Source organism: Tarenaya hassleriana, unplaced genomic scaffold, assembly GCF_000463585.1.
Source record: "Tarenaya hassleriana unplaced genomic scaffold, ASM46358v1 Cleome4, whole genome shotgun sequence".
Lineage (NCBI taxonomy): Eukaryota > Viridiplantae > Streptophyta > Magnoliopsida > Brassicales > Cleomaceae > Tarenaya > Tarenaya hassleriana.
Window position 1 is genome coordinate 2,684,832 of NW_010966881.1, and position 14,147 is coordinate 2,698,978.

Genomic DNA, 14,147 nt, shown 5'->3' on the forward strand with positions numbered 1-14,147 from the left:
CGGAGGCCAGAAGAGGCGGTGGAGCCACTACCGCCACCGCCTTTCCAGTAGAGGAGTGAGAAAGCTTCCATGGTCGGGAGAGCCAGAATAGTGAAAAGCTTCTTTTACGTTAGTTTTTGAAGTGGTAAATGACAAAAAGAACGGAGGACGAGCTCCCTATTAATACTCGTGTCTCGTTATTTACTGTATGTTATATTTAATATCATATATCACGAAATAACTTGCAAAAATGTCGCCATGTACATTAGTTTCTTAACTGATGATGGTGGTGGCATTCGGCCTGGTTATTCATAAACCCAGCATATCCAAATCGAATAATATCTAATTTTAATTGAATCATAACCGACATAAAAAAATCTAATGGTTATAATACTTTACAGTATAATTATTTTATTATAAAAAATCTAAATGAATCTAATACAAAATTCGAATAGATGCAGATGTTATGTGAATCGAAAACCGAAGAAATGTTCATGTAAATGAGAGGAGCAGGTCAGTCACGTGACTGAGCATATACAACACGAATCCAACCGAAAAGTCAGACCATCATTTATGTATTCACGTACTCTTTTATTTCCTACTGTTTCTTCTTATGATGCCTATCCAATTATATATATATATATATTGAATCGAACCAGACCTAATCATGTTTCCATCGGAACTTAACTGGATTAACAAGTACTTACTTTCGTTTACATACATATGTATAGTATATATGGGTCCCAGTGGGTCCACATAATGGGTCATTAATTAATGGGAAAATTTCACCCGATTCAGGAAAGAAAATGGGCCCCCTCGTACGCTGCATTTTTAGGTGATTATATAGCATCGAAATATTAATCTGATAATAATATAAAACAAATACGCAATCGAATACTAGCATGTGAAAGAGCTATATATTCGTGTATATATATATATGTGTATATATATTAATTGTTTCATGGTTAGGAAGATATTGATAATTTTTGTGTCAATGGCATAAAATTTTCATTGGTTCTTAAAATGGTTTGTACAATTCATGCAAACGTATCGTATTCAATTTATGAATGATACCTTAACAATAAAAAAATGATACTCATAACAAATACTCCCTTCACAGCATTTATAGTTTTAGGTTATTTTCTATATTTTAGAAATATCTGTTATTCTATATTTTTAAGATATTTTTTTACAATAGTTTTCAATATTATTCTTATCAAATTTTAATATATCATTAATGATAATATTGTTTTTATCATTAAACAAGAATATATGTGACTTTTTTTTCTCTTTTCTTACAAAATGTAAAATAACCTAAAACAACAAATATTTTGAGATCGGATGGAATAATTTTGATGGCTAATGGTCTCATTAAACATCATGGATAAAGTTTGATTTCCACTCAATATAAAACAGTTTATTCTTATTATATTAGCTCCAAGACATCGTATCATCTGCAAGGGTATGACCGGATTCGTAAAAGTCCGTATGATTGGATTCGTAAAAGTTCATTCTCTACTGTATCGAACTGAAAAAAAAAAGATATTTTTTCAATCTAAACCATCCAAAATTTTCGAACATATTAATTAAAAAAAACAAAATTTTCAAAACTGAATCGAATCGAATCGAACCTAAATTTAAAAAAAACCTTAAAATCTTGATTTATAAAAAATATCTAATTTTTTTAATAAAAATCGAAACCAAATTTAAAGAAAGTGATCGATTAGTATATATGTTTGTAAAACTAAATATGATATAAACAAACTGTAAATATATGTAATCAATATTTTACATTAGTTCATATATTTGTTTATAATTATTAATAAAATAAACCTAAAAATACTCATAATAAAGTAAGTATCTAGACATCAATATTTCATGTGCAAATACTCTTTAAAAAAGTATTTTTTTTTAGTCCAAAAAAAATCTCTCCCTTGGAAGTTGGCTTGCCTTGTGTATTTCAAAAGGGCAAAACTCTTTCCAAAAGCAGGTCAAAGAAAGCTAGATAGGCTTCCTGAAATTCAGCTTTAGTGGGTTTCTCTCCTAAACTATATTTTTTAAGAGTGAAAACAAAAAAATCATATCAAAATAAATTTATGTGAGACTTAACAGCCCGGAAAGTGATGACATTTATCCTTCCTTTACATAAAGATGTTTTATTTAAAGAATATATTCCTGCTTTTATATTTTCCATCAAGAATATTTACTAACCTAAGAAAATATAACATTGTTGGACTGTTAGTTTTGCATGAAGTTGCTCACAAAGATTAAATTGTATATATAGTGAGAAATAATAAAAGATGGTAAAAAAAATTAGTCTACTATTATTTTCTATTTAAATTTCGAGTTTAATAATATAAAAAATTGACGTCTAAATATACAGTAACATTAAACTATATATCTTCTAATATATTTATTTAAATCAAACATGGATGTGGTGCTATATGCAAGTGTGTATACATTGTTTTTATTATTTTCATTTTTATACGAAACTATGTATACATGCATAACCAAGACATAATAATTCAATCCACATATTGCAATTATTTGTATAAAACTTTAGAAAAAGGTTAGGAATACAAACTCCAAACAAAATTATGAGACTAATCACAACTTTGTCGTCTTTTGCCCCCTCTCTTTTTACAGTTTTGTTAAAAAGATCCAATGCATGGTCCACCATTTTCTACTTTCGTACCCCCTTTTTTCTAAATCAAAATTGTAAGAATTATAAAGTTGAAAAAATATCAAATCTACTAATTCATATTATAAAGTCAGGATGGCCGAGTGGTCTAAGGCGCCAGACTCAAGTTCTGGTCCTCGTTAGAGGGCGTGGGTTCAAATCCCACTTCTGACACGTTCCAGATATCATTTCTTTTTCTATTTCTTTTATTTATTTTTATTTAAGTCCGTATTGTTTGAGGAAGGGCAAACTCCATTTTTTTTTAAAAAGGCCAATCTATTATATATCGACACAAAATATATAATTCTTTTTCTATTTCTTTTATTTTTTTAATTAAGTGCGTATTTTTTGAGGAAGGGCAAACTTCATTTTTTTTTAAAAGGGCCAATCTATTATATATTGAAATAAAACATAATCGTATGAAAAAAAAATATACTCGTAACATTATTCATTGTAAAATATACGAGTTTCGGATAAAAACCTCGTTCGTATACACAAAACGAGGAGTGAGTTGAAAACAATGGGGGCTCATGTACAGATTTGATTAGCAATCACAAACGTATATAATATGTGCAACGAATATTTTTTTTTAGAAAAATTAAAAGAAAATAAATGTTTTTGAGAAACTTAATCATGGTACTTAATTAATGTCATTATGCATCAACATCGTCATCGAGCAGTGGTCGAATGTCTTCCATCATTCTCAGAACATCTCTCATCATCGGCCTCTCTTCGGGCTTCACATCCACACAAGCCAACCCTATCTGCAGCATCTCCACCATCTCTTCCTCCACGCCGCCGCCATTGCTATGCCTCATAAGCTCCATATCAAACACTTCACCCGTCCATTCATTTAACACCACCGACCTTATCCAGCTCGCCAAATGCATGTTTTCCCCACGCGCTCCTTTACTCGCCGGAGATTTCCCGGTCAGAATTTCCAGCAACACCACCCCGAAGCTGTACACGTCTGAAATCTGCGTGGATTTTCTCGTGTCTATTGTCTCTGGCGCATGGTAACCGGAAGAACGGGTGACGGACTGAGGGAGAGATTTTACTACGGGGGTTAGGCCGATATCTCCGATGCATCCGTAGTTTTTGGAATTGGTGAACACGTTCGATGATTTGATGTTGCCATGGACGAGCTTCCCGTTGTTTGATTCGTGGATATGAGCGAGCCCTCTTGCTGCTCCGATGGCCATTCTCAACCTTCCATCCCAATCCAAAGGTTCCCTCTTCTCTCCTCGTCCTCCTGCAGTAATCCACCACCTTTGTATGTTTACTCAGTGAGAGTTTTATAACATGGACCTTGTCTGAATTATCATGGAATAAGGGTTTGTTGGTTCGGTTTAATCCGAATTAAATGTGATCGGGTTTGGTTTTCGATCTTCTATTTGATTTTTTTTTCTTCATTTTCTTATACATAAACGTAATAAATTCGACCAGTTTTTTTTTCAAAATTTATGGATTCCCAAATTTATTTTCATCATTTTTCTTATAATCTCATTCCAAATTTGCATGAAATGGGAAAATAATGATAACTCACCATGCAGAATCTCTGAGAGGCTTCCCTGATTGTGATAGCCATAAACGACGAGCTTATTGGCTTTGGAGTAATAATAAGCCTTGAGCTCTGTCACATTCTCATGCCTGATCGCTCCGACCATCTTCATCTGCTGCTCGAACTCTCCCACTCCGACAGCGACCGTCTCCTCCTTCAATCTCTTCACCACCACTGTCGTGATGTCGTCAAGAACTGCCTTGTAGCTTGTACTGAAACTGCCCTTTCCCATAACCTCGGCAGATGCCCTAAGCAAATCATCCAGACGAAATGCATGACAGTTACTCCCTCCGAAGAAGACGATCTTGCTGTTTTCAGCTTCTTCCTCTCCGGATGCCCATCTCTCCATTGATGATGAGCTTCCCTTCTGCGACTTTCCTGCTCCTCTGGTGTTGCTTCTACGCCTCGTTCTGAGGCAGCAGGTTATCTCCATTACAGGCGAATCGATCGACAGGAAGGCAAGATTCGATTCGGAGAAAAGGAATTTGCTTGCAAGATTCAAGACCTGGATCCTGGGTCAAACCTGAAAGTGAGCCCTTTTTCCCAAGAAATCGAAGCATTGCAAAAGCTCGGAGATTACCTACTAACAAATCGAGCGTTCTGATCCGAAATCCCCGCACCAGGCGAGGCTTTCTCCAGATGGGTCCTCCCCAGAAATTCACCCACACGAAATAGTCGCCGGGTTCAGCTAAAAAAAAAAAGATTTTTCTTTGAAATTGTGGAAGAAGACGACGGACAGGGAAATAGGTTCAGATCAATTTGACCCGAGGATGGTGGCAATATGTGTTTTACTTAGAGAGAGAGAGAGAGAGAGAGAGAGGGAGGGAGAGCTCTTCACTGGAGATTTCGATTCATTCATTCAATTCGGTCTGTGTTCAGACTCTGTTTGCCGGCTCGCTTGGCTTTTGCATTGATGGTTCTTCACTAATTAAGTCTCTCTCCAATTGGTCTTTTATTTATTATTTTGCTAATTTGTTTTTTTTATATGTATTTCACGATTTCGAAGATCTTTTTTTTATTTTTCTACAAAAAAGTCAACGCCGGCATCCCATGTCGCCGACTTTATATTTCAGACATGTTAAGATATCACATTTTTTAAATTCCAACTTGCAGAATATCCCAGTTCGGAATATTGATAGTTTGGCTCTGTTTTTTGTGTGTTGTGGGGATGACAGACACTTTTACGTATTTATTAACGACCTGTCATCAAGAATTAAATTGTTATTGGCTTCTGATTGATAATTTTAAAAAAAAATTGATAAAAATATTTAAATCTGTCTTATTATATCGTGCTAAAACTATTGAAAGGGTCAAACCGCCTGAAGAATGCATGTATTAATCCAAACAGCACAAAAAGTGAATATATAAACGGATATCGTATCTTATGAAGTGCCAAAAAAAAGATATGGGAGATTAAATTAGATATAACAGACCGTTGCGAGAAGGAAATGGACAATACAGACTTTAGCGACGGCATTTTAATCCGTAATCCGGGAATTTGGAGGTATTCGACTTAATCCGGGAATTTGGAGGTTTTCGACTTAACAAGTACCCGAATAAATGGTATTCGAATATTAACAATGATGATATCGAGTATTAATAAAACTAAGATTTTTACTCCCGAATCCGAATGGTGTTCATTTATTTTATAAATGGTGTCCGGAATATTTATTACAAATCTAAACCATTTTGTTTCGACAAATTATAAGTAAATATTTAAATAAAAAACAATAATGAAAACTGGAGGGGGGGGGGGGGGTTCACCGCGCAACACATTGTTGCACAGCGACGGCATTTTAATCCGTAATCCGGGAATTTGGAGGTATTCGACTTAATCCGGGAATTTGGAGGTTTTCGACTTAACAAGTACCCGAATAAATGGTATTCGAATATTAACAATGATGATATCGAGTATTAATAAAACTAAGATTTTTACTCCCGAATCCGAATGGTGTTCATTTATTTTATAAATGGTGTCCGGAATATTTATTACAAATCTAAACCATTTTGTTTCGACAAATTATAAGTAAATATTTAAATAAAAAACAATAATGAAAACGGGGGGGGGGGGGGGGTTCACCCGTCAAATCATTGCTGCACACCCATCCAATTTAAGATTTGTACTGAAAAAAGCAGTCGTGTAAATTTTTACAATTTCTGTGATAAATGACGGTCATATAAATTTCTATATTTATGTGTTGGATTAAATCTTGAAAAAAAAAACATAAATTCATATTTTGGGCAGGAAAATTTACATCAGAATTCAATACATATGTATTGTATCTAGATGAACACTAGAATTGGTTGAAGTTGTATTCAGATTTCGGAATTGTGTACGGTCCATTTGGATATATTTTGAACGGATTAATGGATTCTCCCAGAGATGAAACCGAGAAACTGTACCGACCAAACAAAGACTCTGGAGGGCAGGAGCCAAAGCCCATCATCGAGCTTACAACTGAAGAAGAAAACTCCCAAAATCGATCATGAGAAGAACAGCACCAGTAACAAGGCATGGGGATGAAACAGATCATCAACCAGTCACGAGCACAAACACGAACGGTGATCAGATCAGACCACGTCACATGTTATTTGTCTGAAAGCTCATACTGCAGCTACTCGTCTCGGAGACAAGCTAGAGCCCATTTCGTCAATGGACTTCGAGAACCGTAACATCTGATTCTCGATGTCCCTGAGGTTTGGTCGAGATATGTTGCACATAAGTTTGGCTTGTGTCGCCGTGAAAAGCCAGAAGAGAGACCAAAGATGAACAATGGATTGTATTCATCCGAATCTCGATCAAATCAACCGCAAACGCAATATCAGAAATCTCGATCAAACCAAGGTAACAGAGAACGGAAAACTGAGATTCGATTTCACCTTTATATATTAAGCTAACTGATCAGAACTCTAGAGAAAAAACATTCGATGAAGGCTAAAAACATCACGAAGATTCGACGAATCTGCGATTACATAGGAAGGAAGATCTGCAACGATCATAATCCACCGTAGCTAACGAACCGCGAAATCAGGGGATCAAACCGGGCTGAGGAGCTGGAAGAGATGAGGCTTGGGGTCGGAGTTCATGCCGATGATGATGATGAGAGGGATGAATCCGTAGTGGGTCGCGACCTTCGCCTTCTTCAATGTCCAGTTGGTCCATGCCTTCGCGACCTCCAACTTCGATTTCACATCAGAGGAAGAAGAAGATCCCTTGGATCCTTTCCCCTTCGATTTGAGCTTCAAAGAAACCCTAGACGCCATTGATTTCGATCTCGAGGCTCCCGGTTTCTCTGCGTCAGTCCCTTGCGTTCGTTCCTGGTTTGCGGAGATTTTATACTCGGGGCCAAAACCCTAAGCCGCATGGAAAACTCGGGCTGCGTCAGAGGGTCCTGTCCTCGGTCCCTTTTGTCATTTCTTTCATATTCTTTTATTATATTTATTCAACTACATAATTACGATATTATATTATAATATTCATGACGTTGGATATTAGATATTTTAAAAATATTTAAATTTAATTCCCGGAAATAAAATTATGTAACCAAACAATTTCACTGCATTTCGGCAAGCAAATAAATTATCATCCCTCTTCTTCAGGAAGGGAGCTTTCTCGTAGATCTGCAGGAGCGAATTTCGCTTCTGAGTTCCTAGGGTAGGGTATCTCCGAGGCAAACCCTAATACGTCCGTTAATTCTCTGAATCGTCGTTGCTATATCCCTTCGATCTTCGCCCTGTGTTTTGAAAATTTCCCGATTTGAAACCGTTTTAGCCGAATCGATCTAGGGTTTTTTTCCTGTTTTTGCAGTGGTTGTTCGGGAGAAATGGCGTCGAAACGGATCGTGAAGGAGCTGAAGGATCTCCAGAAAGATCCGCCAACCTCGTGCAGTGCAGGTTAGTTCAATATTCTTCTCTTTCATGTTCAATCCGTTCATCCGTTGTGTTTGGTTTATGCTGTTTTTCCCAACTGATCTCTTGTTCTCTGCGGTTTCCGATGTGTACTTCTGTCGCTTCGCAATTATATGCTCATACATGAGATCCGTTAGCTTGTGTATAATCTTGGTTTACATAAACTGCTGTCTGGAGATTGCAGAAGGAACATTTGCGTGTCCAACGATCATAAAGTTCATAAATTTTGTTGGGCTTTTGATAAAAAGTACACTTCTTGAGTGGCAGACGCTTGTTTTGCTCGTAGCAATATGTGAGATCAAGAAAAGGCCTTATGCTTGATTTGTTCCCCCAATTCCAAGTATTATAGTGTAAACAACATATTTCGTTAGATCACTTGTACAACTGTCTAGTTACGAGAACCAGTTGAACAATTTGTGTATATGTATGGAGTAATACCCCTCTCTTCTTCTCTCCGTTCTTCTTTCTCGCATCTGCAGATTTTCTTGGTTGCCAAACACCAATTCTGCAGACCCTGGAAACCAAGCGTCTAGTTAAGATGCTACTGTTTTCTGGTTTCTTGTCTTTCCACATTCGACTACTCATGGACAGGGGGAGGTTAAAGTTTGAAACTTTTGCCATTTACAATCGATGTTTCATGTGTTGTGACTCAGTTGTTCCTTGCTATCTCGAAGAGATTATTGTATGAGAAGTTCAGGCCACTGGTGCATTCTTTTGTTATAGGAACCTTAGAACATTTGCTGTGATCATGTGAAAGAGCATTTTATGTTTTCACGTTATGCATTGACAGCGATTCTCTCAGGCTAACTTATGTTGTTTCCTTATTGAGTCTTTTAGGCCCTGTTGCTGAAGACATGTTTCATTGGCAAGCTACAATTATGGGTCCAACTGACAGTCCATATGCCGGGGGAGTCTTTCTCGTCACAATCCACTTTCCTCCGGACTATCCTTTCAAACCGCCAAAAGTACTACATCCCTTATTCATCGATCTAGAATTTCGTTCCTTTTCATTCTTCTTCTCATCAAATTCATAGTACAGTTAAAGAACTATGGAATCCATGATCATCAAGAAGAGCAACTGTGAATGGTTTTGTTTTCAACAGGTTGCATTCAGGACGAAGGTGTTTCACCCGAATATTAACAGCAACGGAAGCATTTGCCTTGACATTTTGAAAGAGCAATGGAGCCCTGCCCTCACCATATCTAAGGTCAATCCAAATTTCACATATATCATTTCGTACGACCAGTCTTGCATCTGAGAAATCAGTTTGGACCATATATGTTGTATCTATGTAAACCTGACATGTCTGATCTGCATAACTTGCTAGGTCTTGCTGTCGATATGTTCCCTGTTAACGGACCCAAACCCCGATGACCCGTTGGTGCCGGAGATCGCCCACATGTACAAAACGGACAGAACCAAGTATGAGGCTACGGCTAGAAGCTGGACCCAGAAATATGCCATGGGCTAACATTTGCTTCCGTCCTCGTTCCTCCTTGATAGAGATAGAGGGCTTCTTTCACCAATCTTTTTTTTTTATAAAAGAAAAAGACAATCCACGAAACAGGTCAGATCTTATTCTGAGGTTTGATTTGTTTGTTTTTCTAGCAGTGTCTGGTGTTTTATGTGAATCGTATGTGGGCATGAACTTATCCCCTTCTGTCTGTGTCTGAAACTTCAGTTCGAAGGTGAAATGTTTAATTATTTAAACAAAAATGTTTTTTTTATGGTTTCAACTTTTCGTTTAATTACGCGAATATATCTTAAATCAGTAAAAAAATGGTATTTTGTCTAAAATGCAGTCTAAATACGAAATATGTACGGAAAAGAGAGGTGAAATGTAAATAAAATCCATAGGAAAATAATATCAAAAACCGATTTAACACTGAGTCAGATGGGGGTTATGCCGTCCAAGTTCATCAGTCGAAAGATAAAGCAGCTGGGTTTATACGGGAGCGTGCAATACCTATTCCACCAGTTGGATTGGGACAGTTTGTCCGTGGCAAAGGCACATTTATCACATTCACCATCAAGTTCTTTGCCACGTACAAATGTTGGTTACCCAGAAATGGGTCGATGAAGGGCGGCTACATGACTTTTTATCTTGCCAACCAGTGATACTGTTTCAACATGATAGATTTTGCCGAGATTTTAGGCCTGCCACGAGGGACGAGGTCTATTCATCCTGAGATCTCCTCAAAGGCCCTACAGGAGTTTTGGACCACCATCGGGTCGGGAGAATTTGAGACAGGGAAGACTAAATCTTTGACTGAACCTATGAAGCGTGCTTTTCGCTGGCTCGACGTCAAATTCTCCTAGCCCTAAGCTTTTTCCCATGCCTTCGATGACCGCCCTTCCTCTCGGGTGTAAGCAGAAGTGTTGAATTCCGCTCTTTAGGTTTAGTCTACGGCCCGAGGATTCGCCTTTCGTACTCCTCTTCAGTGCTCGGCTTATCGTGTAAAGAAGCAGTTCCTTCAAGGGCAAGACCTTTGGAAGCAACACTTGAAGGTTTTCCGTCAACACCATTGTCGCCGCCTCTTTGACGTATTTGGTTAGGATACAGCCTTGACGTCCTTCTTTGTCTTTCTTTCTGTTGGCAACATGAGTAAGCTTCGTCGTCAGATCCAACATGGGCACGGACCACTGTCTTCAGCTCCATGATGGCTTTGTTCTTCAGCTTTGTCTTGTTTGTTAACAGAACTGATGTCCCTCCTGCCCAGAAGAGAGTTTGAGAGCATCATCGATCTTTCTACGCCACAATACCAGATCGGACCCATCAGCTCTGTGCTGACAACGATTGCCAGCGAGTTTTTATACGTTCTGAACAGGTTCTGGACAAGATCTAATACAACACAGGCATTGCAGCCCAATCCGGAGATATCATAAGATTTGATGTCTTCTCTCATCTTGTATCGGTTTATTACCCGAGACGTCATGGAAGGAGCCGGCGAAAAGAGCGAGACGTTCATGACAAGTATGTCGATTTCAGACGGGGAAATGCTGGTCTCGGCAAAGAGCTTGTCCAAAGTATCGAACATGATCTCGTCCATCTCCGAGTACGCGTCGAGAAGGGTAGGGCTCTCTTCTCTGCCTTCGAGGACGTTTCTTGGGCAGATGGCTATGATTACGAATGATTATGATTCTGATTAAATATCCAATTTAGAAGTTCGGAAATGTGTAAACCAGGCTAATTTCGTGTATTGTTTAGTTTCTTTATCCACGTGCCGACCGTACAGCTTGCCACTTGGGTGCTCAACCAATTGCTGACTTGGACTACGTATCTATATATGCATATTTGTAAAAAAAAACATCTGACAAATTAAATCATAAACGTTGAAAATGCAGGCATTTTAACTCATGATTAACGGCTAATATTTATTACCTTTAATGTCTTATTTAGCCGTTCTCGTAGAAATTCGAAATAATTTACTGCATATTAATTGTCCGCTTAATATGTTAATTATACTGTTTGCAAAAAAAAATTGTCATGCATATAATATTATATATTAGCGTCTACGTAAAAAATTATCACAAATTGTCAATTAATGTGGACAGTTCCACTGTTCCACCATAACCAAAATTAAATTTTTAAGGAACGGTATAATGTAAATTATTCTGATCGCCGTTAAGTGTTTATATAAGCTAAAAAACTTATTTTATAATTTCTTGTAGCAAATCACAAGGAATAGAAAGAAAATGTTCAACCATGATAATAGTCATATCCCTAAAAGTTTTTAGGGAAATTTGTATATTAATATAATTTCTTTTAAATGTCTCAGATAACCAAAAAAAATTAAAATTCACAAAAAATACATGAATTTTTCTTAATCTCTACATTAAATTTTTCTTTTTTAAATAATTTCTAAAAACTATCCGTTTTGGTAATCGTTAAAAAATTTAAGATTTAAGATTTAATTTTATAGTAGTGTTTAAAATCTAAGGGTTTAATATAGAAGATATAAAGAATTTAGATATATTTTTAAAATTTTAAAATTAAGGAATTTGCCGGATTTTTATATAAATTTGCGTATTAATAATTTTAATATGGTATTTTTCTAAATTTAGAAAAGTTTTCTAATTATGACCTATATTTATTTATATATTTAATATTAATATCAGGTGCACAATAAAAAACCACTTGTTGTGAGGAACATGAGATCCTATTGAAAGGGAAATTAAATTTCTTTCTTGGCCTTTTCCTGTCTCTCTCTCTCCCCTTCTCACTCACTTTCCCTTATCCCCATCTCCATGAAGAATTGTCCCCTAATCACTCATTTTCTCTCGTTTTCTCAGTGATTTTCCCGGAATATTTTTGACCCATTCGAATCCCATGCCCCCTCTCAAAGTTCCCTCCTTTCTTCTTCTCGTTTGATAAAGTTCACACCTTTATCCATTTATTCCTTTACTTTATTTTTTTCTCGTCCAACTTTCCTTTTTTTTCTTTCCTGGAAAAAACATCTGTTACCTTTTTCTCGCCTGAGAATCGGTCGTGCCCTCAAAATCTGCAGCGAAAATCTTTCTTCTCTCAAAAATATACTCACTTAGTAGCACGCTTATATTTCTTTTTCTAAAATCTTTTGCCTTATCTAGGAGCGTGCTCTGCTTTTCCATGGCGGAAAGTCTCTTCCTTTGATAAAACTTTCTCGGAAATTTTATCTTTCTCAGCCTATCCATCGATTTAAATGCGGAACGAGATGAACTAAGGGTTAAAAAAAGAAAAATGGAGGACTCGACTCCCCAAATGAAGTTAACGGAGCACCGGAGAATCATGACACGTGTCTTCTCCGACAGATATACGACAATGCCGACGAGATTCGTACGGATCTCCGTCACCGATCCGTACGCCACCGATTCCGACGACGACGAAGAAAGACCCAGCAACGGTATGGACGCTCCAAAACGGCGACGTATCAAGAAGTACGTCCGCGAAATCACCTTCGAAACGGCGCCGTTCCATTCGCCTCCCGAATACGTCGCCGTTTCGAAGAAGCCGGCGGAGTCAGACACTCCGGCGATGGCGGCGAGGAAGGACAGAGGAGTTCGCCGACGGCCATGGGGGAAATGGGCGGCGGAGATCCGGGACCCGGTTCGTCGTGTCCGGCTATGGCTCGGTACTTTCAGCACGGCTGAGGAAGCCGCCAGGATTTACGACCGCGCCGCTATCCAGCTCCGTGGCTCCGCTGCACTCACCAACTTCTCCGCCGCCACAAATCCGCCGCAGCTGCCGCATTCCGCCGGAGCCCAGTCGCCGGTCTCGGTTCTCCGGTCTCCGACTTCGTCCTCCTACAACGAAGAACCGCCGACAAACCCGGCTCCGCTACCGGGACGAGAGGAGTCTTCTGCCCTCGCGACGGAGATATTTTCACCGCCATTTTTCTCGTCTTCTGCGGGCGATATTTTAGACATGGATATCTCGGTAAGCGAGAATTTAGGCGATGACGTTTTATCGTTCTCGGGTGATTGTTTCGGGTCGAGATTCGGGTTCGGCTTCTCGAATTGGCATGCGGAAGATCATTTCCAGGACATAGGCGATTTGTTCGGGTCGGATCATTTACCCCCTCTTTAAACCAACCTTATCCAATTTCTGTATTTAGTTTGTTGATATATTTCCGTTCCAATTATTATGGTATAATTATACGAGTATTATGCAAACTCCGGCGACGTACGACTTCGCTGTGTTTTTTTGCCTAGTTGCTCGTGTTGTTAGATCACGTGCAAAATCACGTGATAGGAAATGGAATTATGCCTCGGTCTTGTTTCTTTTGTTTGGTTTAATATAACGCAAAAAGCTATCAATAAAATAATAATATAATGTAAAAATTCCAACGTGGATAGGTATATTTTTGCATTGTGAATATACTTTAGATTGTTTATAACATTTTAAAATTCTGTCGCCATTATAAAAGCAAATAATGACGTTTGATATGTGAGATAATTATTTTTCCTCGAGTATTTAAACGAAGTGTATCATATATATATATATATATATATATATATATATATATATATATATATAT

The 14,147-nt window shown here is 37.8% G+C and overlaps 4 protein-coding genes, 1 non-coding gene and 1 pseudogene across 9 annotated transcripts; 3 read left to right on the top strand and 3 right to left on the bottom strand.

Moving 5' to 3' along the window:
- The first annotated feature begins 2,749 nt into the window (after window positions 1-2,749).
- TRNAL-CAA lies at window positions 2,750-2,833 on the top strand. Its single transcript has one exon. It is a non-coding gene; the product is annotated as a tRNA-Leu (tRNA).
- Window positions 2,834-3,180: 347 nt separating this feature from the next.
- Window positions 3,181-5,121, bottom strand: LOC104823603 (probably inactive receptor-like protein kinase At5g41680). Of its 3 annotated transcripts, none has more exons than XM_010555243.1 (3): window positions 4,805-5,121; window positions 4,206-4,732; window positions 3,181-3,911 (listed from the first exon to the last, which is right to left on the bottom strand). In XM_010555243.1, exons 2-3 carry the CDS (start codon window positions 4,651-4,653, stop codon window positions 3,313-3,315), a joined length of 1,047 nt encoding a protein of 348 aa, XP_010553545.1. In that variant the 5' UTR covers window positions 4,654-4,732; window positions 4,805-5,121; the 3' UTR covers window positions 3,181-3,312. The 3 variants fall into 3 exon arrangements, with proteins under 3 accessions (XP_010553545.1, XP_010553544.1, XP_019059274.1); XM_010555242.1 differs by having other exon boundaries at window positions 4,801-5,121; XM_019203729.1 differs by having other exon boundaries at window positions 4,206-5,121.
- A 1,945-nt stretch (window positions 5,122-7,066) lies between these two features.
- On the bottom strand, window positions 7,067-7,558 carry LOC104823604 (mitochondrial import receptor subunit TOM7-1). Its single transcript, XM_010555244.2, has one exon. The coding sequence runs from the start codon at window positions 7,482-7,484 to the stop codon at window positions 7,257-7,259; it is 228 nt and encodes a 75-aa protein (XP_010553546.1). The 5' UTR covers window positions 7,485-7,558; the 3' UTR covers window positions 7,067-7,256.
- A 205-nt stretch (window positions 7,559-7,763) lies between these two features.
- On the top strand, window positions 7,764-9,796 carry LOC104823605 (ubiquitin-conjugating enzyme E2-17 kDa). Of its 3 annotated transcripts, none has more exons than XM_010555245.1 (5): window positions 7,764-7,875; window positions 8,029-8,114; window positions 8,967-9,094; window positions 9,233-9,337; window positions 9,458-9,796. In XM_010555245.1, the coding sequence occupies exons 2-5, from the start codon at window positions 8,045-8,047 to the stop codon at window positions 9,599-9,601; spliced, it is 447 nt and encodes a 148-aa protein (XP_010553547.1). In that variant the 5' UTR covers window positions 7,764-7,875; window positions 8,029-8,044; the 3' UTR covers window positions 9,602-9,796. The 3 variants fall into 3 exon arrangements, with proteins under 3 accessions (XP_010553547.1, XP_010553550.1, XP_010553549.1); XM_010555248.2 differs by having other exon boundaries at window positions 7,790-7,880; XM_010555247.2 differs by having other exon boundaries at window positions 7,801-7,905.
- Window positions 9,797-10,004: 208 nt separating this feature from the next.
- On the bottom strand, window positions 10,005-11,258 carry LOC104824546 (annotated as a pseudogene).
- A 1,063-nt stretch (window positions 11,259-12,321) lies between these two features.
- Window positions 12,322-13,919, top strand: LOC104823606 (ethylene-responsive transcription factor CRF2-like). The gene has a single exon (XM_010555249.1). The coding sequence runs from the start codon at window positions 12,851-12,853 to the stop codon at window positions 13,694-13,696; it is 846 nt and encodes a 281-aa protein (XP_010553551.1). The 5' UTR covers window positions 12,322-12,850; the 3' UTR covers window positions 13,697-13,919.
- Window positions 13,920-14,147: the final 228 nt, after the last annotated feature.

What these genes read in the sequence shown, in the direction of transcription:
- LOC104823604 (XM_010555244.2), bottom strand. Translation starts at nt 7,484, where the DNA reads ATGGCGTCTAGGGTTTCTTTGAAGCTCAAATCGAAGGGGAAAGGATCC.
- LOC104823606 (XM_010555249.1), top strand. Translation starts at nt 12,851, where the DNA reads ATGGAGGACTCGACTCCCCAAATGAAGTTAACGGAGCACCGGAGAATC.
- LOC104823603 (XM_010555243.1), bottom strand. Translation starts at nt 4,653, where the DNA reads ATGGAGATAACCTGCTGCCTCAGAACGAGGCGTAGAAGCAACACCAGA. An exon ending in CCTCTCAGAGATTCTGCATG is followed by an intron (nt 3,912 to 4,205) that starts GTGAGTTATCAT and finishes GGATTACTGCAG; the next exon opens with GAGGACGAGGAGAGAAGAGG.
- LOC104823605 (XM_010555245.1), top strand. Translation starts at nt 8,045, where the DNA reads ATGGCGTCGAAACGGATCGTGAAGGAGCTGAAGGATCTCCAGAAAGAT. An exon ending in GCCAACCTCGTGCAGTGCAG is followed by an intron (nt 8,115 to 8,966) that starts GTTAGTTCAATA and finishes TGAGTCTTTTAG; the next exon opens with GCCCTGTTGCTGAAGACATG. An exon ending in CTGCCCTCACCATATCTAAG is followed by an intron (nt 9,338 to 9,457) that starts GTCAATCCAAAT and finishes ATAACTTGCTAG; the next exon opens with GTCTTGCTGTCGATATGTTC.